Source organism: Alternaria ventricosa (genome assembly GCF_023758065.1).
Source record: "Alternaria ventricosa strain BMP 2768 chromosome Unknown scaffold_5, whole genome shotgun sequence".
In the NCBI taxonomy this organism is placed as follows: domain Eukaryota; kingdom Fungi; phylum Ascomycota; class Dothideomycetes; order Pleosporales; family Pleosporaceae; genus Alternaria; species Alternaria ventricosa.
This window is the reverse complement of record NW_026055685.1, coordinates 1,060,888-1,086,726: the sequence shown is the minus strand read 5'-3', so window position 1 is coordinate 1,086,726 and position 25,839 is coordinate 1,060,888. Positions and strand designations below refer to the sequence as shown.

Below are 25,839 nucleotides of genomic sequence, written 5' to 3'. Positions count from 1 at the left end.
GCGGGTCGACACTCAACCGCTTCCTTCCAACATCGTCACAAAACGTCTCCTTTGACAGTTTCTTCGATCGGTTAGCGACATCAGCCATGAGCTGACATCGCTTCGTCTCTCGTGAGACAGGTGTGGGACCAGAATGATTCACAGCGACACTTGGGATTTACCAATCGGTATACTTATAATAAGTCATTTCAATGAAACATTCAGAATACCTCAAAGCTTCTCTCTCTCTTCCATACGCTGCTCATCATTGTCGTGACATTTGTTCTACTGTCAAAATCTCAACCCACTGGTTTTTCTGACTGTCTGTTTTGGGGCTGCTGCTTCGATCGTGTTCTATTGTTAGGTTTCAGCATCGCAGCTGAGTTGATGATGTGAGGTTCTCGCTTATGACGTAAAGCCGCGCGTTCAATTCGGTGGCGTTTTCCGAAACCCAATAACGCGGCTGCGGTTAGCGGCGTCCCGTATGCACTCCGCATTCTCGCATGCGCATTCTTTATTCAACCCCTTCCAGATCACCTTCTCACCGCTGATCAGACAGGAGATGCGACGAATTGGTCGTACACAATCCTTCATCGCGCGCATTAGAAGGCTGACAGCATGATCGAGATGCACCGGCTCATTCGAGAGATTAACAGGTGGGAAATGTACCTGCAACGCGCCGTGCAACTGACACAGTGGCTGGCCGCCTGGCTTGCGGCACAGCCACGGAATGATCCCCGACATGCATTTGGCCGGGTGATCTGCATCGCGACACATGCCTCCCGTTATGTTTTTCGGCGCGCCTCCGGGGACACCTGGTTGATCTTATCAACAAGAACAAACACGGAGAAAGTTCCTGGATATGCGGAACGCACACCACTTCGCTTCAAGGGCGCTGCGATGACGAGCAAGTGCCTGCTTGGCCTTGGCTCAAACAGGAAAGCTGAAGGCTGACGATCAGCGGAATTGCTTTTCCTTGGACCTTTGCAGCATCGAGTACTACGTCTTTTGCAGGCTGCAGGACTAGCTGCATCGCGCCTTGGACATACATGCTGAATCATATTCCACAAGACGTTAGTGCACAAGAGAGCGCATTCCTCAAGGCTGCCATGTACTCTGAGGCATCCCTAAGAAGCAACGAGCTTCTTCGTCCTTGCACAATGTTGATGCTGCGTCCCAAGCGCGGTATGTACAGAAAGCGGATCCACGACATTATTCACCGACATGACTATTCAACTACACAACATAACAGCTACTTCATCCGAAATTACAACAAATCTTCGCAGTCTCTCATCATCTCACCAACCGGACAAGGAAATTAACGCACTCCACGCGGTCTTCTAATCTTCGTACCATCCTGACTAACGCTGCATATGCACCAACCTGTTACGAAGTCCATACGCATAGCGACTATGTCAATCCTATCTGGCTCTACCTGGCTCCAAAACGCCAAGGCCAAGCGTGACTCACCGTCACCAATCCTCATTCCCGACCACCGTCCCCTTATCATCGGTCTGGCTGTCGCCGGCGCAGCGACAAGTATAGTCGTAATCTACACAGTCTTCTTCTTTATTCTCAAATGGCGCAAATCTCGTGCGGCTAAACAAAGCAAGGATATCGAATCTGAAGGTAAGATCGAGCTCCAAGATAATGACCCCTCCCCGTATGTGGGCGACGGCCACCAAGGTGGGGATCTAGGTGATAGTCGCAGTGCGCGCGCATCTTCAGAACTGTCTGTGCATTATAGTGGTGTGAGGAAGGAGGATGGGAAGTTGGATTTTGTGGAGGTTGATTTGGGTGAGGAGAAGAAGAGGGAATGATGTGAGTATGGTGAGTAGGCATGACTTGGAAGGTAAAGTTAAGCGTTGACGAAAGTATTTCGTTGTATCAATTTCATGGCTTGAGCGAGGCGAAGCGATGACTAGCAATGCCTCTGCATGCCGAATTCGTAAGATCCGAACGATGGGCAATACATTTATCTCGCACTACCTATATTGATCAAGGTTGTTCAAGAAGAAAACGTAAGATGGTGAATCTTTCATAAAGCTACATGTATTGGAATAACGCTTACGGAGAGACTAGGTCATTCCGGCTCCCCAAGTTTTCACCCTCTGCGGTCTCCTCATCCTTCTTTCCTGTCCATGTAAGAAACGTGTATCGCCCCTCAACAGGCTCTCTAGCAGTAACTAACGTCTCCAGCTCCTCAACTGTACGAGCCTGTCCAATCAAGCCCCCTTGAACGTCCGGGATGAAGCCAGACTTGATCGCCGTCTGCATCCACTCAAACACACCGTCAAAGAAGCCGGATGCGTTAAGTACAACCACCGGCTTCCCGTGAATGCCTAGCTGGCTCCATGTCGTCATCTCGAGTAACTCCTCGAGCATCCCGAAACCACCAGGCAGCGCCACAAAGGCATCAGCCTCCTCAGCCATCATCCGCTTACGCTCATGCATGTTGTCCACCACCGTTGTACGCCCGAAATTCTCCGGCGCGGGCGGCGGCCCGCCTAGTAGAAGAGCACGTGGAATGATGCCGTGTACCGCGTCGGATCCCTGCGATGCCACTACGTTGCCAGCAAGTATGCCCATCAACCCCATGGTCCCGCCTCCGTACACTAGCGACCACGATCTCTTCGCCATGATGTCCGCTAGCGCTTTGGCGGCATCGCGGAATCTGGGATCTTTACCCTCACTAGACCCTGCCATTCATCAGTTATATTCACTCTTGGGTACTCGTGGGGACGTACCACAGAAGACACACAATGTGAATGGTTTCGACTTCGTTCCATTCAGTGGCTTTGTGGGTACCTGCTTTGCGGCGCCCATGATTGATCAAATGGAGTTTGAGTAATTGCGAGCTGAACAAGAAGAGCAGTGGCTGAGCCGTCAGATAATCAAGTTATGGTATCGTCTATTGGAGCTCATCACCACGATTTATACATCGGAGTCAGCTCAGCATGCTACCGCGAAGCCTGTTGCGCCATACGGTCGTTGTAAGCTTTTCTATTTAGCCTGAACTACACATCGCTAACAGTAGCTTGTATCTTGTTTCAGAGCCACGAGGTAGAGTGTTACTATGTATGTACTCGGGCCAAAAGAATAATGACCCGGTCCCTGGGTAGCCCAGATTCTGGCCAATCAGAGGACTAGTGCTGTGTCCGACACTTGGACCACTCGGGTTATTACCTTTTTAGTCGGGTACCTAGGTACACAACGCTCTTCGCATTCGCTAAGAGGGTTTCACATGCCTTCTGTCCTCTCGGCCTTGTAAGTGACGTAGAATCTATTACCTAGGTACAACTTCAATGACGAGCCTAAACGAAATCCAGGGCGCCCTACTCAGAGTTAACGGCAGATTCTCCGATGTCTTCTTCGTTGAGACGTCGCTAAGAGTTAGCAGTCTATCCACAATCAAGCGACATGAGTTTTAACTTTGTCCTGAATACGAGTCACCGGAAATTTTGTAGGTTACATGAGTCTACAATTCTTTGCTGATGCATCTTCCTGGCCGGATCTGTTACATCATTTTTGCGCCGGCTTGTCGCACCGGCTTATGGGCGAGCAGGAAGAATGAGGTTTCAGGGAATCGACCATGTCATAGCTAAAGTGTATTCTGGAGAAAGTTGGTCGACGAAGGAAGCCTGGACTTTGTGAGCAGCAACTCCTCTGTTCATAAAGCCACGCTGTGGCGCACTGTCTTTCTAACTCACTCACAACTATCACATCTTCTCTCCCTGCGAAGTTTACGACACATATCTCACCTGTTTTCTCTTCGTTCAAATCACTACACAATGGGACGCCAATCTATCATTGCGATCATCGGTCCGACCGGCGTTGGAAAGACCAAGCTTGGTATCGCACTCGCCAAAGCCATCAACGGCGAAGTCATCTCAGTGGACAGTCTCCAGATCTACCAATGTGGAGGCATCATAACAGCGCAGCCTACCACGAAGGAAATGGATGGTGTCAAGCACCATCTGATAGACTATCTGCAGCCCGACCAGGAACCGACCACCTTTGTCGACAACGCTATCTCGAGCATCCAGCAAATACACGACGACGGCAAGACCCCTCTGCTAGTCGGTGGATCCATCTCGTTGACCGAGCCACTCCTCTCGCACCCCTTCGTCCAGCAATGCGACCTGTCCGTCATCTTCCTCGACTCCAAGCTCTCACACCTGAAGCCCCGGCTCGACAAGCGTGTAGACCAAATGATCGACGAAGGCCTCATCGAAGAAGTACGCCTACTCTACGAGCTCGAGCAAAGACTGCTGGGCTGCCCAGACTTCTCCAAGGGCATCTGGAAGGCCATCGGATACCCCGAGCTGCGACCCGCCGTCGAGAGCTGGAGCGAAGGCAGGAAGAACCAACAACACCTAGACGAGGGAATCACAGAGATGAAGAAGAATACAGTCTCGTATGCTGAGGAACAGCTCAATAGGATACGCGGCAAGCTCATCCCGGGAGTGCACCAGTGGGCCAACAACTACATGGTCCTTGTTGTGCAAGACGCTGCGACATTTGAGGAACGCGTTGTTCAGCCTTCCATCTCAGCGTGTCGGGGTTGGCTCTCGGAGGAGATTCGCCAGCGCATGATGGAGACGAAGCGTCGCAGTAGGCCGAACGTGCTAAGGGTGGACAGTTTCTCGAGGCAGACTGTGAAGATGGCGGAGAACTAGCGCATGGTGGATGGGAAAATGTATCTCTCTTGCTGGTCGTGGGAGATTTGGTAGTCTACAAAATTTGCTGTATGTTAATGAAATCAACGATTCCCTTGTCACTTCCGTCGAGCCTATAACAGTAGTTGATAAGCTATCGCCTTTTGAATTATTCTATAATCTTCATCAATATGAGCCGTCTACTCTAAACACCCCGATATCCCTTCTGCAGTCTCCCCGCTGTCCTCTCCTGCAGCGGAAGCGGAACCTGCTGCTGCTGCTGCTGTGGCTGATGACTCACCGGCCGCGCAGGACGATAAGCTCTATAGCCACCTACAGGCTGAAGAGCATCAGGATGTGGATACGTGTCCTCTGACCGGGAAGGTAAGCGCGACGGACCCTTTTCTGCATCATCGTCATCGTCGCGTTTGCCGAAACAGCCACCGAAACAATCGCAAACGTTGATACCGCGATATGCAGCGAACAGTGCGTAGATTGTCAAGCCGAGGAGGATGAAGCCGAATACAGAGCCCACGACTATTCCGGTAATTTTACCTCTGCTTAGCCAGGGGCTGGGGTCGACATCTGGGTGAGGGGTTTGGGTTGGAGATGCGGTGGGAGATGTTGCGGATGTTTCTGTGGACCTTGTTATAGCCCCAGTAGAAGTTGTAGAAGTGCTAGTAGTAGCGATAGTCGTTGTAGACTGGCGTTCGGTACTTGTCGGCGTTTCCGTCGTACTTGGCGGGGCTGGTGGAGGTGGTGGCGGCTCAGAGGAGGTATCTGGACTACGCGATGGCACAATAACCGTATTAGACGGCTCGGCAGTAACGAAAGCTATCGAGGTAAGGAACGTGATGGACGTGACAAAGGGTGGCGGCTTTGTGTCATCTTGACGAGCCACTAGAGCCGTGATAGAGGCTGGCGACGACACGGCGTTTGTTGCGCGGTTTGAAGAACCTGACTGAGAGGCAACGAGAAAGCCTGCTGCGGCGATAGTGGTGGTAATCGGAAGGCGCATTATGGACGAAAAAGGTTTGGTGTTGTAGCAAGAGAAGAAAAACACATACCACTTCTATGGCGTCAAGTCTGATCTTGGCCATTGTGTGTTCACGTATTGCATAGTTACGAACAATCACTTTCGATGAAGAGAATGCTGGCGTGATGGAATGCCACGTATGACAGAGTGAAGCGGTGGCCGTCACCAGATCGCGACACGTTGTCAATTGACAGTGTTAATACTTTGGTGTCTCTAGGTTTGCCCGATCGTCGCTTGCTACAGCTCACCACCACCACCTAGCAGTGCTGTAGGCTCGTTCAAAACGACTGGGCAAACATCGAGCCCCACACCATAGGTCTCAAATGTCATGTTTCCATCCTCGTCGACCTCAATCCACCTGCGATTAAGTAGATCGCCATCCTGCGCCCTGTCGAAGAAGTTTTGCGGAGCGAATACAATACTAGAATAAGCCTCCGTATACAAGGTCACAGGTACATCTTCGCTCCTAGTGTAGTGATGCATGCCAAGGTTGAACCAAATGACAAGATCTTCACCTTCGATGGATTCGCCGTCAAAGAACTTGCTGAAGTCTTGCTGCGGTGTGAAGGGGAGATTGATGTTCTGAACGCTATTGGCAAATGGCTCGTTGTCGTGCTGCCTCGTAACGGCTAGATGTGATTTGGCGAATTCGGAGTTCTTGCGTGACCATGGAGAGTTGAGGGTTGAGAGGTGAATATCGGAACGGCCGGGTACGAGGCGATAGCCGCGTTTCTCACCCCAGGCATTGGTAGCGTTCGGGTTCAATACGACGTACATAGCCTGGTTGTTGGGTGCCCAGTTAAATTGCTGCTCTTCGGCCATGTATGTAATGTTCATCTCCATCTGTTCAAATTCGCCAAGCTCAGGGAACCACGGTTGAGTTTGGTTCACAACTACCAACTCCGAAACTTGAAGCGAGTTGGCCGCACCGACGATGTCGAAGTCTGCCTTGTACGTAACAATGTGATCGTGAAGTGAGCCTTGGGTGGCTTGTTGGATTCTCGGTCCGAATTTTGCTTGCGCCGGATAGTAGAAGCTAGATTGCAGATACCCAGATGCTCGTACAATGACTTCTAGCGAGCCGTCCATGTGAAAGGAGTAGTCAAACATGTAGTCATAGTTGCCAACTGTGGCGATTGCGCGGAGGATTAGTCCAGCGCCCTTGACACTACCGAGGTTGCTGAAGCCGTATTCGTTGGATGCGCCCGTGCGATGACGTGAGAGTGGGAAGTTCATGTCGGTTTCGAAGATGCAGATTGCGTTTTTGTTGACTGCCGTTTTGTTGTAAGATGGGTAGGTAATATTCCAGAAAGTCGATCCCCACGGGCAGTCGAAGCCTTCCACCAAGCTGCCCATCTCTGTACCAAGCTGATAGTAGGTATCGTGGTATACTGTATTGGCGGCCTTCGGTTGGTTACCACCTTGTAGTAATTAGCTCTTGTCCAGTAAGAGACAGAAGAAACACTCACCATATTGCGCAGTAGCCTCTTGCATCGACAACTCGTAGAGAATACGTTCACCTTTGAACTTGATGTCATAGAACATGATGCCAAGCGTCCTCGAGAATGACATGTAAAATGACCAACCCATATACTCAACATACTGGTTCTCTTTGTCAAGCTTGTATCGCTTTCCTCCAATTTCCAGAGTGCTTGGCGCGAGCCGCTCCTCCAGATCCCGCACGCCTAGCTCGGGCTTGTAGTCGACTAGCGCCCAGCTCGCGTCGAGAGTCTGGTCGAACTCCATAGCAAGATCGCCTGACTCGAATGCGCTCCGTAGGTCTGCGATGGTAGGGTAAAACTTTTCATTTGTGACGAATCCTTTCAGTGAGTAGAGAGAAGGATCAGTGCCGCTACAGTCGATTAGGAGATAAAAGTCTAGCGGTGTCATGTAAGTTGCTGGACCTGGAAAGCGGAACATGATGTTACGAAAAGCGCTAGAGCCATCGAAAGAGATAGGCGTGCCAGTCGTCGAGGAGAGATTGGTTCTTTCGTCGGCCGATCCGAAGTAAACACCTCCTTGGAAGAGAGCTGCTGTAATGTCTGAGATGTTCGACATGATGGATGTGATGAGCGGCTCAGTTGCCGTCGTCCTTGGGCCGTCGAAGTATCTAGCGTTGTATGGCACGGAACCACCGGAACCGCCGTTGTAGATGTAATCCAGCTTCTCGATCGTGGTTTCTGCAGATACGGGGAGTGGGCCGATCATGTACTCTTGGGAGTCTGGCTCAGCGTTCCCACCTTGGAAGATGATGGCTCGGGCGTATTTGGCGGGCATTGCTGCACCCTCGTCCATGTACTTCAGGACATCGGTCTTATTGCTGTGCAATGCGTCAAGCCAGAATCTGGTACCTGTCAGCCGCGTAATCTTCTCCTCAAACACCACTTCGAGCATAACGTACACGTAGTTGTCCGTAAGCACAGCTTTCGTGGGATCAGTAAGATTGAGACCGGAGGATGGCGAATGGAGCATTGTCCAGACAGCGAGATTTTCATCCGGTGTCAAAGGAGCCCATGGATTAGTCTTTGGCGCTACTGTTGTGGTAGCAGCCTCAGTCAAGCAAGAGTATGCCGTTCCATTGTCGGTACGTTTGTCAAAGTAGTCTCGCGCTACTCTTCTATCATATCCAAGGAAAGGGATGGTGGAAGAGCTCGCTATACCGAGAAGAACAGTCGAGATCAGAGCCGAGCAACGCATACTGATTGACGGTATTAGCAAGGGATGCTGTGGACAGTTCGCGACGCTTCGAGTCTTCTTTATACATCGTCGCGAGCGCTGCGGTCCCAGATAAGGCTCGTGTGACTTGCGACGATGACAACGAGGAAAGATGGTATCTCAGGCTCGAACAACGATAAGAAGAGGAATCAGAGGTCGTAAGGGCCTGCAAGGAACAGTCTCCACTCAGCCTGACCACTTCCGGGGAAGGGCGCAGCACGGACATCACCGCGTCTTGCAGTCCATATCTTCGTACACTCTGTCTCGAACTTGACCCTATGTCTGGTATCTGTTATCATCTTGTTCGCAACCAACAGAGCATATTTTCTGCTGCTATCCGATGTGTCAGGGTCCTATCCAGTGTTTTTATCAGGCTGAAACATCCAAATCTTGTGGGAAACCGACCGTAACATTATGATTGCTTCGTATCCGCGACGCATGAGACTATTGCTGTATAGGAAGTCGTAGCCTTGATGCCTCGTTAACCCACCTGGAGGGAAGGTGGGGTTACATGCTGTGGTGTATCTTATCGCTGCGAGATAGTGTCTTTGCATGTGCCAAGCCGTCCCCCGCTTCTGTCATTGGGAGCAACGACGGATGCCAAGGTCGAGGCACTAGTACCGCCGAAGGAATGAGTGGTGGTTGAACTATCGGTTAGGTAAAGAGGAGAACTTGTTATGGCACGCCTCGACTTCGGCGTTCGTCCAAAACTCCGAGTGTCTTTCGGCATATCGGGCGCCAGCGATCGGCATAACGTCTTTAGACAGTCAGAAGTGTGAGTCGGCTGTGTGGAGGCACTATCGCATGGTTAAATGTTAAAGATCCGGTAACATGAAAGATACAGCTGCGGCCTTGACATGACGAAGACCCGAAGGATCCATGGATAGATCGATATCCACAATGGGCAGCGCAAGTTGAGCGCTACATGGCCACGAACGAGGCCTCAATTCCCCTACGAGCCAATATGTTGAGACGATTGATATCTCCTAAGGGCGATGTATAATATTGAACAGCGGTTGCCGAATGCGTAGAGCCCGGATGTCGGAAAAATGTGATGATACTCTCTCGAGAAAGGCGACCGAATACGGGCTACGCGACGCGACGGGGATCGGCCGTGAGGTTAAAGTCGGCCGAAATGTTAAGAGTCCGAGATCGGGTTGGAGCTTGCGCATAAGCGATAACAAGACCAGGATATGAGATTGTATGCATAAGGTGCTGGGCTGGAGGACGCGCCGCGACGCGTGAAGCTAATCTTGCCAAGACAGAACGGCGTTGACGTCATCGGGGTGTGCTCTTCCCGGGACCGCCAACCGACCTTAAAACCCCTAAAGCTCAGAACGACGGTTGCGCATCACGATGAGGTTATCGCCGATGGGAGAGAGAATTCTAGCATGGTTCAGAATGGCGATTCACTAATCCCAGCGTCCGTCAATGCTGAAGATGGGTATTTTTTGAAACTCCTGAACATTGCCATGCACTAGCAAGCTTGTTCTTTCTTTGCTTTACCCTAGAAAGTAGGGCATACGATCATAAAGGACATATATTAGAGGAACAGGCTGCTCCGTAGACAGAGAAAGAAAGGGTACGCGGTAAATGCGAGGAGATGAGCAGGGTGATATAGTGTAAAGACATGGCATTGACGAAGACAATGGTTTTGATTGAGTTGTACGCTAGACAAAACAGCTATCTGAAGAATGCATTGTCGCTAGGTTTGAGCTTCTATAAGCAAAAAGCTTCGTGAATACCTCAGAGGTTCGACTCTTGGCGTATAGAGGCTCAAAATTAGCGACGATGTATCCTTGGAGATTCTTCATACAGGTTATTTAATGAAGCTCGAAAATTAGGTCGTCGTCCCTATAGCCTATCTTAGAGACCTTCCATCAAAAGGTCGTGCCTTTACCCTTCTTCCTTTGGTTCTTCGACTTCTTTGCGGCTTTCTGCGCCTTCGAACTTTGCCCATGCTTCTTTTGCTCAAGTGTCTCTTGCTCTAGCAGCAGCTCTATCAAGATTTCCCGTTGCCTTCGACGCTCATCCTCTGCCCGCGCCACAAAATTCCTGTGCTTCGCATCCGAGAAGTCGGCGCATGTAGTCGAGTGAAGACTTTTCTGTATCTTTTTATCCCAGCCACGGTACAAGTTGCTGACATTCATCGGCCCCAGCTGTTTGTAGAAGATGCCTGGATAGTGTACACCTTGTTGAGACGTCTGCCCCATCGTCGAAGCAATACAAAAATCGCCGCCCATGATCTGACCATACATCGTGGAGACCGAAGGCGCTTTTATCGTCTCCTGCAACGTGGAAGCGGCGGTTCGAATGCCGGCCCCGAAGGCCTGCCAGGCGTCCTTAAGCTCCATGTTCTGTGTGGCATTGTATGCTTCCACGGTCTCGAGAAGTATCTGCTCAACAAGTTTCACTCGCGATTCAGGAGTCATCCGATACTTGTCCGGATCAAATGTCAGAGAGCCTTTGTGACTGCTGAGCTTAGAGTACATTCTCAGCCATAGAAGAGCGCATGTGTTGTGCAGAGACAGCCAGTCAAAGTGCAAATCGATAGCATCCGCCTCTAGACACGGGAGCAATCGAGTGAGGATCCCATCTGGTTTGTTGTTCTTGGCTTGCTCCTGTAGTGATCGTAAAGCAGTAGAGTATTCCGATGGATCGACATTTCTTTGCCGAAGGAGACGCTTCATGCCTTCTTCACTCCTCATCAGTGTCGCCCACCTGGATACTACAGAATCGATTTCTTTGTTATCGCTCACTTGATGGTCGAAGCGGTCCATGAACACGTCGGTCAACATACTAGGATCTGTGATGTGTAGCGATGTGAGGGGCATGACAGTCGCCTGTTTGAAGCAGGTGAAGATCGTTCGATAGTCCGTTGGCCTTTCATTGCCATAGAACAGCCGCTGAGGGTCCTGACGCTGAATGAGTAATTCCATGTCAGGCCATGTCGGAGAATCTTTACATAGCAACCGAGTGGCTGCATAGAGGTATATCATAGGTCGGATACAGTCCGTAGCCAACTCAAGCTGAAGACCATACTCATGCAAATCCTCGAACATGTTGTACTGGAGTACCCCGCAACCTAGTGGATGTCGACGTAGTAGTACGTGGTTCTCCTTCTTGAATTTCGACAGATATGGATGTGGGCTTCCTCTCAGACTCAGGGTGAATAGATCCTTTGTAAACCACGCCTCAAGTATAGATTGCTTCCGTTTCAGGTCATCGATAATCTTGAGGTATCCCGTTCGAAACCTGGTATTCTTTTCATACTTTTCCAACTGGGAGTTGCCACTCAGAAAGTTGGCCAGGGTTCGGTTGAAAGTCTGTAGGTATACCTGAAGTTCTTTCAACGGTGTATCTAGACGATCTCCTAGCACATCTTGTATGTCGATATAAGTCTGGGCAGCAAATTGCACCCAAATTGGAATCTCTTTGTGTTTGACCATGTGGCGAACCGCTCTTGAGATCTCGTCTTCGGCAATCGTGTCGAATTTGCCTTGCGATACTTGGAACAACTTCGCCGAGGCTTGCCACTGCATCATGTGGCACATCTCGACAACCCTTGGCAGATGCGGGTGCCACTTCTCACCGGGTTGCTTGAACCATGCAGGGTCTTGTTGATGGAAACCTTCTTGGTGAGTAGGAGCGCAAAGATACCATTTGAGCCCTGTTAAGACCGAAAAGAATGCGAAGTCGCTCTGGTCCTCAGTATCGGTGGGAAACAGCTTGATTGGTGTCAGAGCTGCAATTTCCTCATGTGTAAATTTTTGCAGCGCAGGAGTTCGCTTGTGCAACAACAATGACGGCAGCGTCCATACAGGGAAGATATCAGCAGGAAATCGTTTAGGCCGCTTGACTAGTTGATCCAATTCCTTCTCAGCTAGACGGACGACGTCTATCGCTGTATTCGTAAATAATGAACAAACGTTGTTTTCCAGTGCGGATGCCTTGTATGTAGCCCAAATGTGCTGTACATATTGACGAACGAAGAACAAGTCTTCCAGAAACACGTCGATGGCCAAGAAGAACTCGTCCTCAACTTCTATATCATCAAAGTCGATGTGTACGGGTGTAAGGTTGTTGAAGGACTCTTCACCAATAGTGTCGGCTTCGTCAGTGTCAGATGTCGACAAAGAAGCAAGCCTGTCGCTGAGTGACGGTATGGTATCTGTCTGGAGTCCGAGTGCAGAAGGCTGACCGGTTGGTCGCAGTACGTCTCGAACCTTGCCCAGAATCCTCTCTGTGAAATGGGTATGGGTGCTGTCTTCGAGTTGACTTCGTTTACTTTTAGCGCCAAACGACATAACGTATCGGGTCTCTCTGCGGCGTAGTCTGATAGCTCGGGAAATTGTGGCTAACACATCTTCCGGGATCGTAGGTTGGGGTTTGTGCGCCGCGATGGCCTCAGCCATGGGAATGAACTCAGACGTCTTGATGAGATATTCGGCTTTCTTTCCGTTACAAGATTCTACGCTTGGTGATGCGGTGCTGGCGGCATATCCGCAGTTCAAAGCGGTCTGGCGAAGCCATGCCGCTACGTTCCGGGTGTCTTCCGTATACCGCTTAACCCGGGATCTAAAGGTAGGCGGAGAGGGTGGCCTCGGAGCCGACTCCATGATGGAACAAGGTCCTGTATGACAAGTAACACGTTGAAATGATGGTGAAGCACAGGGGGGTAGGAGATGCGATCGCGCGGGGATAGACGACAGAATCACAAAGCGGCGTGGTTGAACTAAGCTGCTAACATACTAGCGCGAGATACTCGACGCGCACGCGTCTTTGCAGTCACACTGAAGCTCCCCATCTTTCGCTTTCAACAATCCTTGCCAGCTTCGCATCGCAGTCTTTATCGCGTAAAATCCTTCTCATCGAAATCCGGCCCGTGCCATTATTCTACGCTGGCTAGGAATTCCCTCATCATGCCTTTCGCCCAGCGCCTCCAATGATCGACTCGGACCGTTGGACCGCGTTCTCCATCTCTTTCGCCTTTTGCGCGCGGACCGCTGCGTTTATGTTGCCCTGAGAAGACGTGCAGGGCTCGTTAGCTGGAAGCCGCCGGGCAGCTTCGTGACGAGCTGCAGGCTGATTGTTGGCCAGTGCTGGACGAGCATCACCGTCATCATCAGACTCACTCCCGACCAAAGTTTCAGCTTCAGAATCATACTCAACTTCTTCGTGTGCGGGTCGTGCACGAGGTACACCTGTGGCCTTGGAAGCCTGAGCTTCGCGAGCAGTTGAAGCAGCATGAGCAGTCATGTTGAGGGGTATTCGTCGCGCGTTGGTGGGAGAACAGTTAAGGTTGCACTCACACTGGAGGCCTAGACGCGGCAATTATATGTCTAAGATCTTGATTTGACCAACACAGAGAACCGGCCAGATGACGAACGACGAAACGAAAGCGATGTCCAAACGTAATACATACCTGCTACGATAGCACCCACACCCCGATCAGCCGCGCCAAACGGAAACACCACAGCATATACCTCATCCAGTATCGTGTGGCCACCGGTCTCTTTACAACACACTGTATGATGAAATCACACATACGTGTAGGGCTGGGGCGCCTTCATTTGCTTCTAGCTCAAGTTCACTTAGCTTACGGCGCATGCATTCATCTCTCCCGGGCGGACGATGCATTTGCAGCCTCTTACAGGGTAAAACAATATCTCCACCAAACGGAACAATGCAAAATCAGAGTTACACGGGTCGTCTATCCCCGGAGCTTGATATACCAACGGGCCTTTCCTCGCCCCCACCCACGTTGTGCTGCCAGCAGTCACTCAAGAATGACTTCATCAATTCCACCAGCCTCCAGCACGATGCTTCGCTAAGTTCAGCATTTGCTCGGCTTTCTCCACTGGCACAGGAGCGAAGTCAGCGTATGCTTTACATGAATACGTGGTGGTCACTTACCTTTCTTCTCGCATTCCTCGAACTTCTTCTTGGCTTCCTCGTACTTTTCCTTTGCCTTCTCAAACTCGGTCTGGGCCTCAACATGTGATCGCGTCGCCTGTTCGACAGAGCCCGGCACGTCGTAGTATGGAGTATCAAAGCCGGTATCCCACGCTGGATACCCTCCTAGACCACCCATACCACCATGACCGCCAAAACCTCCTAGATCGAAAGCTGGCCATTGGTATCCCCGCATGCCATGTCGTTTATGCCGTTTGAAGGGAGCCATTTCGTACATTGCGTTGATGCTATCGCCACTGGTAGAAACGATGCCTGTTGCAAAACCAAGCGACGAATAAGGGTATAACGATGTGCGGAATTTTGTGAGAAGATGACGGATGAGCATGAGCTGATCTTATACCATGACAGAGCACGCCTGAGGCAGACAGAATGGTCCACGTGTGCCAAAAGCAGGATTAGTTATTACATCGGGAGTTGAGTTGGCTCCAGGGTCACCAGTGCCACTCAAACGTTTCGCATCGTGAGTCTTGGCCTAGGGCGACAATAGACTATGTGGGGTCTACCAATAAGGACCATTGTGTTGTCATTGCGGGAGCGGTCTATCATCGGAAGCTATTCTTCGTTCACTCAAGCTTCCGGACAGAGGCAAAAGCTCAGCCACGTCTTTTCTTCTAGCCGACCGCTAGCAAAGTTGAGCAAACAACGCGACCGCGTCGATCGCACAAGAACGAACGCGCTTCTAGACAGACGACTGTGTCGAGGTGCAGTGAGGCAGCGCCTGGAGAGACTCGAAGTCATATGCTAAATACTAGACGTAATGTGGCCAGCTTTCACCACTGCTTTTGTCGGCTGCGACCTCTTTCATTGCTGGCAGAGATATAGCAAACCCGACATTGACGTGCGCAAACGTTATCGGGATATCCGATCGGTCGTTACCCAAGACGTGGGGTATCATAAAGAAAACCATTGTACGCCCTGTTCGTCTGTCTTACGTAGCCGAGGGTTTCACGATGGGAATCTAAGCGATCTGCATGCTACCAAAGAGGGGCTGGTGTTTGGCATACGGAGGAATTGTCCGCTATTTGTCATCTCACTGCCACCAGAGCATCGCCGATATTCCATGTTGCCGCTTCATTCATCATATCGTTCTATTGCGAATCATCAATGTCGGCCTCTCACCAACGAACGCCGGCCAAGTTACTCCCAGTTACCTCATAGGCATTTCTTACCACCCGGCTTGACCGTTGTTCAGTCGACTGGCTACCACGGGCCGATTCCCGACATTCCTACCTGCGTGGAACAATCGTAGCTTGTACGACCAATGTATGGCCATTCCGGATGTGCTATACTATTCAGCACTGCGCGATTGTCTTGGCGATTGCCGTCTTTATTACTGAACTCATGACTTATACGTCGATCACCGCTTCCTAGGCATGTCCTGACTATCTGCAAGCGCATAGCATATACCTGGCTTGCCATTCCCTATGACACCGCAGCCTATAAGTGACAAAGGACCTCAAATGAAGGCATGTCGATACATGCCGTTATGTAAGCTCCTGGTGCACGCCCACACTGGTCAATACTGCGCGTTCGAGGGGTAGCTAACTTTGCTCAGATCTGTGATACCGAAATCTGACTGGCGGTTGGTCCCGGGTTTTCACATGTATTCCATGCTAAACTCGGCTAGGTATTGAAGACTATCATCCTACCACTGCAACGCTTAGTGGTAGCCCCATATCCATCGCGAAATTGCACAATAAACTATACAACGCATGCACTCTTCCCAACACACGCCTTTTTCATCTCCAGACAACTATTGTTGACATCATTATGGGACGCCTCACGTCATCCTCTCGCTGCATTGGCCCGCACCGCCTCCGTGGATTGTCTCGCGCATCTTCTCTCTCTCTTCTTGCCACTGCTTTCTCCTTGTCCGCATGTCCTCCATCATCGCTCGCATGTCGTTGTGAAGGATGTCGCTCATATACATCCAATCGTAGGGATTGTGCATCGGCGCTCGCGAAGATGGGCTTCGCGCATATCGCTGCTGGTAGGGTTGAGGGTCAAGCGGAAGATAGTAGGGTGATGCGCTGGATCTCTGGTAGGAAGACATGACTGCTATGTAGCGAACTTTTCGCGATGAACGATGAATGGGGATTTAGTAATGGTATTGCTAACAGGCTACAGATAAAGAGTGTTGTGTTGCTACAGCAAGTACACACGTAGATGACAACGCGTCGTCATGGAAAGCGACAAACAAATGAGCGAATGGCTACGCCAGCGATATGACAACCAGAAAATCTACCAAGATCCTTGGAAAAACGAAAGTCACAAGCCAAGTGCGTCCACCTCAACTCTAAGACCTGTAACAGAATTCGTACAGCCGCTGAAGCCTATCCCTGAATGCTGCCATATCCTGCTCGATCCTTCTACTCTCACTAAAGGCATCGGCCCACATCTCAAACAGGAGGTCGCGTTCCATGGGAGGAGTCATGTCCCTATCCAATGGGCGTGGCGGTGCAAACGAGATTCGTTCGTCCTGTCTTCCGTTGGGAGGACGCATGATCGGCACAGACTGACTAGGAAAGAAGTCGCAGGGCATGCCTTCAACAACCCGACTGTATCTTCCTGGTGCCGAGGCCCTTAGATAACGTTCTTCGAAGGGTTCGCCGTGAAAAGGAAGCGCCAATCGACGATGCCTTCGATGATTTTGATCACGTCGTTCAATCGCTTCGAGAACGCCTCTACCAAAGCTACGTGCAGGGCGAGCTTGCGGCACATTTGGGCCGTCCATGAAAGCGGAGTCCGCAGCATTTGGAAAGATGTTAGTTGGAGGTGGAGCTACAGGAACTGCGTTGTGCTGAAGCGGATCTTGTGGACGTTCAGGTGGGTAACTGACGGTACGGTAGTTTACCCGGAATTGCGATGGAGGCTCATTTCCGTTGTTACGCAGATATAGGATCTGGCCGTGAGACTCTTGCTCGTGCTCGTCTGGAGTGGACTGTGAGTCTTCAGAAGAGTCATCGTTTCCATTCTCATTTTCGTCCTCGTTAAGATCTTTGTTATCCAGTGCGTCGTAGGCCGCCCAATACCCCTTGATGAACTCTTGACTGAGCCCTTCGAACGCATCATCACCTTGGGAAGCGGTGTCGTCCTCCGCGAACGGTGCTGGAGGGTGTTGCTCCCCAGCCTTCTTCATGGTTTTGCGAGGGCTCATCGTGCTCAAGAGTTTCGAGGTATCAGCGATTCGAAATGTGGGTGATGGAGCGTCAACCAGATGAGTGTTGTAGATTTCGGATGAGCTGTACTTATGTCAAGAGGCTTCCTCGTTATCAATTGCGTTTGGAACGACAGCTGGTGTAGTAGCGGACGAACGATGAGACGACTGGGTTTGATTGATAAGCAGCGGAAGACCGATCGCAGTTTGTTGTTGCTATCGCGAACACATAGCAGTCGTTGGTGAAGTCTCGCACGTGTGATCAAACAAGCAATATGCGAGCGACTGCACGATCACCTACAGCAATGTCGCATGTACTGGCTATGAGCAAAACCACATAGACTTATTTGCCGATACTGACAACGTTGACAAGCCGCCGCGGTGCTGCATCCATAAATGATGGTATACTTCACAATCTAATTCACACTAGAGATGGAGAACTGCATACACGTGCCAAAGATGTACGGATGATGTTTTATTGGGTACAATACGAAAGCAACAACACTTCTAGTCAGTCTTCTTTCACCCTGGGTCTTCCAGAGCAGTCCGCCGCTGCTGTCGGCCTAGGTACTAAGGGTAGTAATATTGGCTGCGTGTATTCCTCCGCCGCTCCATGTCCAAACCATCCTCTGTCTCTTCCAAGCTTAATTGAAGCACCCTTTTTTCCATCTCGAGCCTGTCAATACGTGTATAAAGCTCATTGAGTACATTCGAGACCTTGTCAATCACAGCTTGTGGCTGAGGATTAGTCGTAGTAGAGTAGATGTACGCTATCACGTTCGAAAATACTCCGAGATTGTCACCTTCATGCGAGTGAATGCGCATGAGATTGAATTGACGCTGTACGAGCGCTGGGGGTGTGCGAATTTTCCCAGCGGGAGTCTCTCCGGGCCAGGTTATAATTTGTTCCTGCGGTACCAATGGTGGCGGGAGCGGAGGGTTGATAACGGCGTCTCGGTTACGATCGAAGTCATAGCAGGATTGATAGAAGCGCAAGTTCTCCTGGACGTGGTAGTTTGTCATGCTTGTACCTAGGTATGGAGTCAGATTGGATCAGAACGGGGGCACTGATGGTTGCAGGAATGATGAACCTGATTCGTAGTTTCGACCCCTACTTATACATTTGCACTTGTACGAAAGAGGGACCATTGCTATTACATGTGTGCTCAGTCACACGGTCACACCCAGCGACTGATGACACCGGACCATGGCGCCATCGAGATGCAAACGGAGAACAGCAAACCAAGGACTAGACCACCTGATCCCATCGTCGTACAGCAGTGAACCTTGCCGTTTGCATCAAGCAAATCCCCTATCGATCTCTTTCTTTATCTCCTCCTGGAGAGATTCGATGCGACGTCTCATTTGCTCGGTGAAATCTCTCAAGACCTTGTATCCGTCCTGCGACATCGGAACGCTCTCCACAGTAACTAGTAAGCTGCTCAATTCCCCCATCTCCTCAAGCCAGTCTATGTGTTTGCGGCGCAATTCGGAGGATTTCAGGTCTTCGCCAGCGGGCTGATCTGCGTTCGCGCTCTGCTGGTGTGGTGATTGCGCTGGATCTTGCTCAGATTGATTGGTTCCGCGTCGACGAAGCAGCTCACGGATACTTGGAGGGGCCATGGGTTGGGGTTGGTGTTCGGTTAGAGCTTGAATATATGTGGCGGAGGTAGCTGACAGGTAGGAGATCTGGTGTGATGACACATGTGAGCGAGGATAAATAACCAAATCTAGCAGGTTTGTCATACACAAACACCTCTGTACCGAAGAGTGTGGAACGAACAAGAACAGATAGGAAAGGAAACGAACAAATTAGAACAGCCTGGCAGATCTGTAGCCATTTGCATATGACCGCAGTGTGTGATGAAGTTTATCTAGCTATCACACCTAGGTAACATCTTACACCCGACCCGATCATCAGTATACTCCCGCCCTGCGGCCAATCCCCTGTCTCAGATCCACCAGTAAGCTTCGCAACCTGACTATTGCAGCCTGTATTTCTGCCGGCTGAAGGCCATTCAATCCGTCGAGAAGACCCTCGGCATCAAAAATACGTGCCTGCCAACTATCAAATACCGACTGATCGATTGTGACAAGAGAGGCGAGTCGCGCATCAGGTTCACTTGCATTATGACTAGCTCTCGTGCGTGGATTTGTACGTGCGGCAAGTGGAGTACGGTTACTTTGGTGACCCACAGGGCCAGTCAGACGACCATGAGGGTCGAATCCGTAGTAACCCCAGGGCTTGTGTTGAGATTTTATACCATACAAGGCATAAAACTCACCGCCAGGCCAGAGACTCATGATGATGTTTGTCTTATGACGGATATGAAGTAGGATTTTGGGATGATAGAAGGAGGGTGTATTGCGACTGAACATGCGGTGATACATATAGAGTAAGTCGACATCGGAATGCTGGCGGTACTAGATGACATGTCAAATAGATACGACAACCAACTGGTTGACAATAATAGAAAATGACACAGGTATGTAGATAGTGGAACTGTTATTGTCAACTGCCAGCATAACTTAAGTGAAGATGATACCACCGTCAATGACGATAGTCTGCCCCGTCATGTAATCGCTGTCCTTACTGCACAGGAAGCTCACCGTGCTGCTCACATCCTCTGGTACACTAGTTCGGCCTAACGCGATCAACTCGTCTGTGTATTTCTTGATCGTGTCGCCCTTCTTTGCTCCTGTCTTCTCACCCAGCTTTTCGTCAATCAGATCCCACATGGCTGTACCGACGATACCAGGCGCATAGGCATTCACAGTGATCTTGTGTTCAGCCATTTCCATGGCAAAGGCTTGGGTAAGGCCGCGGACGGCCCATTTGGATGCGCTGTAGTGGGACAGAAGCGCGAAGGGTTTGAATGCTACGATTGACGCCGCGCCGAGGATTTTGCCGCCGTTGCCTTGCGAGATCATCTGCTTAGCAGCTGTGGAGTAGCAGTTGTAGACGCCGTATACTGTAAACCTATCAGCTAGTTCTCGTTAAGCAGTACGAAAACAGGCTGACCGTTGACTTCGAACATGCGCTTGAGATCCTGTTCGGTAAGATCGAGAAGTGCCTTGACTTGCGCGATACCAGCATTAGCTACCATGGTGTTTAAATGTCCTAGTTCGGAAACCGATGCTTTCACCAAGCCTTGGACCTCGCTCAGATTGGACACGTCGGCGGTATATGCGAAAGACTTTCGCCCTAGACCTTGTATCTCTTTCACGACTTCATCAGCTCCAGATTTGTTAGCTTCGATGTCGTTGATGCAGACATCGTATCCGTCATTAGCTAGTCGGAGAGCAATGGCCTTGCCGCTGTCGCAGATTAGTCGGCTCTGCGTATTGATACAGGGTCTGTGTCTTACATTCCGCGAGCGGAGCCCGTTACGATGGCTGTTCTGTTCTGGTCCGAAGTAACTGCGTAGCTGCGCGCCCATCGTGGTGCTCGGGAAGCCGCTCGAGGTATACTCGTGAGTCTCGGGACAGATTGATACACTGTTCCTGCTGGTAGACGAAACGACATGGTGGTTATTATTCTGTTGTAATGGCAAGATGAGAAGTCGACGTGAAGAAGAGACCGGAATGTACCAAGGACTGCGAAGCAATCGAGCATGCACACCAGCGGCTACATATGCATATACTTTACCCCAGATCTCCTCATCCACAATGCCGGGAAGCTGATATGGGCTACCCGGGCATACGGAACAGGCGTAGCGTGTGCATAACCCCTCTCGTACCATGGGCATGTCGGTTGCATGGCGCAAACCTACGCATCCTCATCGGGTTTAATAGGTCCGGGAATGACGTTGACAAGCTTGTCAGTATAGTGCGCTTGCAGCAAACACACGAGTCGAGCGGTACGGTTCCGCACGCTCGTTTGGGCGACTATGATTCGAGTTTGAGAAAAGCATCGTGACGCGGATGCGTGATGGGGAGAGCTAGGGTTGGGTGAAAGTGCGGGGAACTTCGGGGGTGCCAAGGAATCGCGAGTCTTCGTCACGAACACGACAAAGCGCGTCAGGCACCGACCGCGCATACCATCGCGACACGCGAAATACACCATGTCGCGCATGAGTATGGCGCCGCAGCGCAATCTGTCGCTGACAGAGGAACTGGAGAAGCTGGAGCAGTCCATCACTCTCACACTGCAAGGTAAACACAGCGTCGAGCACCCCACTATCGCGACTGACCCAAGCAGAAATCGACCAAAACTTCAGCCGCGCGCATCGCATCGTCACAACCGGGATTCTGCCGATCGTCGAACAATACGGAAAGCATTCAGAAGCTGTCTGGGAGGGCTCCAAGTTCTGGAAACAGTTCTTCGAGGCGAGCGCCAATGTCTCACTTTCGGGCTACGAAGCCCCCGAGCAAGACGAATCAGCTGTACAAGACGAGACTGAACAGTCACAAACGTACGATGACGAGACGGTCGAGGACGAGGATACCGTGACTGGCACGACCACAACACCACCACGACCCTTGTCTGCCCACGAAGACGCCGAATCGACTCTCGCTTTCGACTCACCCTCGCTCGGTCACAGCACACCGCGAGCTCGACCTTCCACCACAGGAGGCAAACACCATGAGGATGAAGAAGAAAGCGAATATGAGGAGCAGCCTCAGTTCGCTGGCATGTCTTCGCCTTACGAGGCATTGAAGTCCGAATTCAGACCCAACATTGGCGGCACGAAGACGCCGAAGCTGGAACCCGTCACGCCTGGCAAGTCGCAAGCTCTTCCAGACATGAGCGGCTTTGAGTCCTCGCCGTTCATGCAGCCTACAGCCACGAAACAGTCCTACGTCAATAACGACCCGCTACTTCATCGCGTTCTCGACAAGACGTACCGCGTACAAGCTACACCACTTATCAGCCCGAGAAAGTACAAACCAACGGGTGCTTTCACCCCTCGCACCGGCGGCCAGCGCGGAGCACCTACACCACGAAGCGCAGCTACCAAGTTGCTAGACTTCGACTCTTCACCTCCCTCTTCACCAGCCCCACAACTACGCGCCGACATCTTCTCGCCCATGAAGACGCCACGAACACCTGGTATAAGTATACAGACGCCTGCCAAAGGCAAACAACCCATGAGCGTCCACCGGACTGGCGGCACAATCTTCGATGACAGCGACGAAGAGGACGACGATGTCGACTTCAGTCCTCCGAAGACGATACAATTCCACATCCCACAAAGCAAGCTGATGCAGACGCCTGGTAAGACCCCTCCTTCTCATATGTCAGGCATATGCTAACATACGGAACAGCCCGAGAAGCTAGCAAGCGTATTGTGGATGACTTGCTCATGACAGCTGGCGGCGATATTACAGACTCAACGGGTGGTATGGACGAGGACAGTCCGAGTGTGGTAAGACGGCAAGTGGATCTTGACGACAGCTTCTAGATGATGTATCGATGCCGCGAATACTTGCGTAGTTCTTTGATCGTACTGCAGATAGACTTCGATACCCCACAGCATATAGATGTTTGGTCGATCTAGAATCAGATGCATAGTGTGGGCGTCTTGCATGTGATGATCCACAGCGGAACACTAGCGCGTCAGACCCCTGCAGCAGCTGTGTCCGCGGTCGTCATTTCACCATAATCGCAGGCACCAAGTCACGAACAGCAAACTCCGACCGACCTTGATTCCTTCGCTCTCCCAAAACTACAATGCCAAAATCAAAACGACCGCCGACTTCGGGTTATGCCCGAATAGCCCAAGCAGAGGAGGAAGAAGACGACTCCGGCAGCGACTTCGAGGGCGACCACCACCAGAATCCCCTGTCCAACGCGCAATATGCACCAATACAACCGCAGCGGAACTCGAATATGCGTATGAATGGCTCAGGCCCAAGTTCACCGAATCATAAGAAAGGCCCGCCAGGACGACGGCAGCGTGCCAATTCCGGCGTGGACATAAAGGCCATCAATGCGCGATTTGAGCGATGGGCCGACGAGATTGCGCAAAAGTTCAAGATCAAGAAGCAGAAAGACTCGGCAGACGACGAGACGCTCGAGATCCATCACTCAGTCTTCCAGGCGCCAGACTGGGTGCGACCGGCAACGGCAGAGTCGCTCACATTCGACTACGACGTGCCCTCCGACCGCTTGACGAAGCTCGAATTCGACGATATTGTAGAAAGCGTCAGGACGGCCATCGAGATGGATGTACATCCCTTGCTGATTACACAGGGCAGCTCAGGCAGCTACTTTGCGCGCACTACACAGGGCAAGGTAGTGGGTGTGTTTAAGCCTAAAGACGAAGAGCCCTACGCGTCGCGCAACCCCAAATGGACCAAGTGGATCCATCGCAACCTATTCCCATTCTTCTTCGGTCGCGCCTGCCTCATTCCCAATCTCTCCTACATCTCCGAAGCCGCCGCGTACGTCCTCGATACCCAGCTGCGCACCAACCTCGTACCCTACACCGACGTCGTCGGTCTGTCCTCAAAATCTTTCCATTACGACTTCTGGGATCGGCGCGCATACTATAGGAAAAGGAAGCCCTTTCCTGAGAAGCTTGGGAGTTTTCAGGTGTTCCTAAAGGGCTTCAAAGACGCGAACATCTTCCTCAAGGAGAACCCGTGGCCAGATCAGCACAACACAGCCCAAAATGCGGACAGGACGGCACGGAAGAAGAAGCGGAGATGGGCTGAGGACTGCAGGCCGAATGGCTCGCAGTCAGACGGCGAGGACGAGGACGAACAATCTGGTAATGGGGACGCGCACAACCAGCGGAGAGGCTTCTGGACACCTGCGATCCAGCAGTCATTCAGAGAGCAACTGGAGAAATTGGTCATTCTCGACTACATCATGCGGAACACTGACAGAGGCCTGGATAACTGGATGATCAAGATTGACCAGAAGACGCAGCAGGCTTCCATCATCGCAGAACCACCGAAGATGGAACGCGACGACGACGACGACCACCAACCGAGTTCCTACACGAGGCAATCGATGGAGGAATCTGACCCGTACGGGCGAAGGGAACCTATGACCACGACTAGCCGGTCAAACACCCCCATGCAGAGTGGGCCGACACCCACAGTGACCATCGGTGCCATTGACAACAGTTTGTCGTGGCCCTGGAAACACCCTGATGCTGTAAGATCCTTCTTGAACTTCCCCAAGGCTTTACTAACATGACTACAGTGGCGCAGCTATCCCTTCGGGTGGCTTTTCCTACCCGTCTCGCTCATCGGCCAGCCCTTCTCCGAAGCCACCCGCCGCCACTTCCTTCCCCTCCTCACCTCGAAACAATGGTGGAGCGACACGCAATCGGCACTCCGAAAGTGCTTCTCACAAGATGCCGATTTCAAGGAGCGCATGTATGCGAAACAGATCGCGGTCATGAAGGGACAAGCATGGAATGTGGTAGAGACACTGAAGACACCGGATCTTGGGCCGCTTGAGCTCACAAGAAGGGCACGTGTATGTGTGTGGGATGACATTGTCGAGATACCCATCGCTGTGCCGCTGAGGGCTCCGTCTGCGGAGATGCGGAGGAAACAGCCACTAGGCAGACAACCAAGGGTGGAGGAAGAGCATGAAGAGATGGATATTACAGCTGTCTCAACGCCGCCACAGAAGCCTCAGAAAGACCTCCTCATGAACTCGCCACCCCTCGAGTCTGCACACGAGAATCGCTTCAACCTTACGCGCGGCTCTTCTTCTCTCGACGTTCGACGTCCTGATCAAGGCCCAGAATCGCCAGCGACTGTTAGCGACGTGTACTGGGGTTCGCGTAATTTGAACAGTCACTCAAATGGCCGGCCGCCGCATCAGTCGCGCATGAGTTACGATGCGCCTCGCCGAAACACGCGCGACTCACGACACCACAGGCGACACTCCTTGACCCATAGGAGGGACCTTGATGATTATGGCTTTGACGACGATGGCGATCTAGGATACGCTGCAAACGAAGATATGGAAGGGAACAGGAAAAAGGTTATCGTAGAACGTTTGGAGATGGTCAAGGGCCGGAACCCGGTGTTTACCTGGTGCTGAGCAGATCATCGCCCAGTTTGAGGCATTTTTTTTTACATTATGAGATTGTGCGTGAGAGAGTTGTCTTGCATCACAGGCGCAAGGTTACCGTACCATAGCATAGTCATCTGGTTGGGCAGCATGGGAGGCGTTTTGACGTACAGAATCTACGGATAGCAACATGTGTGTAGTAGCGGGACAGCTCCGCTATCCTGCTGGTGCACCCACACCTTCGCGTACGCTGCGCAACCCCCACACCCTTTAATAACCTGAGTGATACATGCGCGTCGTCCGCGAGCTGATGAGACTCTTGCTTGCTTCTCTTGTG

General features: G+C 51.4%; 8 protein-coding genes across 8 annotated transcripts; 3 read left to right on the top strand and 5 right to left on the bottom strand.

Annotated features, from left to right (window-relative positions):
* Positions 1-3,770: 3,770 nt before the first annotated feature.
* On the top strand, positions 3,771-4,658 carry J4E93_003735 (uncharacterized protein; the record flags this gene model as incomplete). The annotated part of the gene is made up of 1 exon (XM_049341667.1): positions 3,771-4,658. The coding sequence occupies one exon, from the start codon at positions 3,771-3,773 to the stop codon at positions 4,656-4,658; it is 888 nt and encodes a 295-aa protein (XP_049201172.1).
* A 1,252-nt stretch (positions 4,659-5,910) lies between these two features.
* Positions 5,911-8,145, bottom strand: J4E93_003734 (uncharacterized protein; the record flags this gene model as incomplete). Its single annotated transcript, XM_049341666.1, has 3 exons — positions 5,911-7,094; positions 7,143-8,017; positions 8,075-8,145. The coding sequence occupies 3 exons, from the start codon at positions 8,143-8,145 to the stop codon at positions 5,911-5,913; spliced, it is 2,130 nt and encodes a 709-aa protein (XP_049201171.1).
* Positions 8,146-10,268: 2,123 nt separating this feature from the next.
* Positions 10,269-13,007, bottom strand: J4E93_003733 (uncharacterized protein; the record flags this gene model as incomplete). The annotated part of the gene is made up of 1 exon (XM_049341665.1): positions 10,269-13,007. The coding sequence occupies one exon, from the start codon at positions 13,005-13,007 to the stop codon at positions 10,269-10,271; it is 2,739 nt and encodes a 912-aa protein (XP_049201170.1).
* A 1,289-nt stretch (positions 13,008-14,296) lies between these two features.
* J4E93_003732 (uncharacterized protein) lies at positions 14,297-14,823 on the bottom strand (the record flags this gene model as incomplete). The annotated part of the gene is made up of 2 exons (XM_049341664.1): positions 14,297-14,692; positions 14,815-14,823. The coding sequence occupies 2 exons, from the start codon at positions 14,821-14,823 to the stop codon at positions 14,297-14,299; spliced, it is 405 nt and encodes a 134-aa protein (XP_049201169.1).
* Positions 14,824-16,947: 2,124 nt separating this feature from the next.
* Positions 16,948-17,503, bottom strand: J4E93_003731 (uncharacterized protein; the record flags this gene model as incomplete). The annotated part of the gene is made up of 2 exons (XM_049341663.1): positions 16,948-17,034; positions 17,150-17,503. The coding sequence occupies 2 exons, from the start codon at positions 17,501-17,503 to the stop codon at positions 16,948-16,950; spliced, it is 441 nt and encodes a 146-aa protein (XP_049201168.1).
* Positions 17,504-20,050: 2,547 nt separating this feature from the next.
* On the bottom strand, positions 20,051-21,304 carry J4E93_003730 (uncharacterized protein; the record flags this gene model as incomplete). Its single annotated transcript, XM_049341662.1, has 4 exons — positions 20,051-20,493; positions 20,544-20,839; positions 20,890-20,917; positions 21,262-21,304. 4 exons carry the CDS (start codon positions 21,302-21,304, stop codon positions 20,051-20,053), a joined length of 810 nt encoding a protein of 269 aa, XP_049201167.1.
* Positions 21,305-21,585: 281 nt separating this feature from the next.
* J4E93_003729 (uncharacterized protein) lies at positions 21,586-22,926 on the top strand (the record flags this gene model as incomplete). The annotated part of the gene is made up of 3 exons (XM_049341661.1): positions 21,586-21,676; positions 21,723-22,739; positions 22,790-22,926. 3 exons carry the CDS (start codon positions 21,586-21,588, stop codon positions 22,924-22,926), a joined length of 1,245 nt encoding a protein of 414 aa, XP_049201166.1.
* A 269-nt stretch (positions 22,927-23,195) lies between these two features.
* On the top strand, positions 23,196-25,532 carry J4E93_003728 (uncharacterized protein; the record flags this gene model as incomplete). Its single annotated transcript, XM_049341660.1, has 2 exons — positions 23,196-24,629; positions 24,678-25,532. 2 exons carry the CDS (start codon positions 23,196-23,198, stop codon positions 25,530-25,532), a joined length of 2,289 nt encoding a protein of 762 aa, XP_049201165.1.
* Between the last annotated feature and the right edge of the window lie 307 nt (positions 25,533-25,839).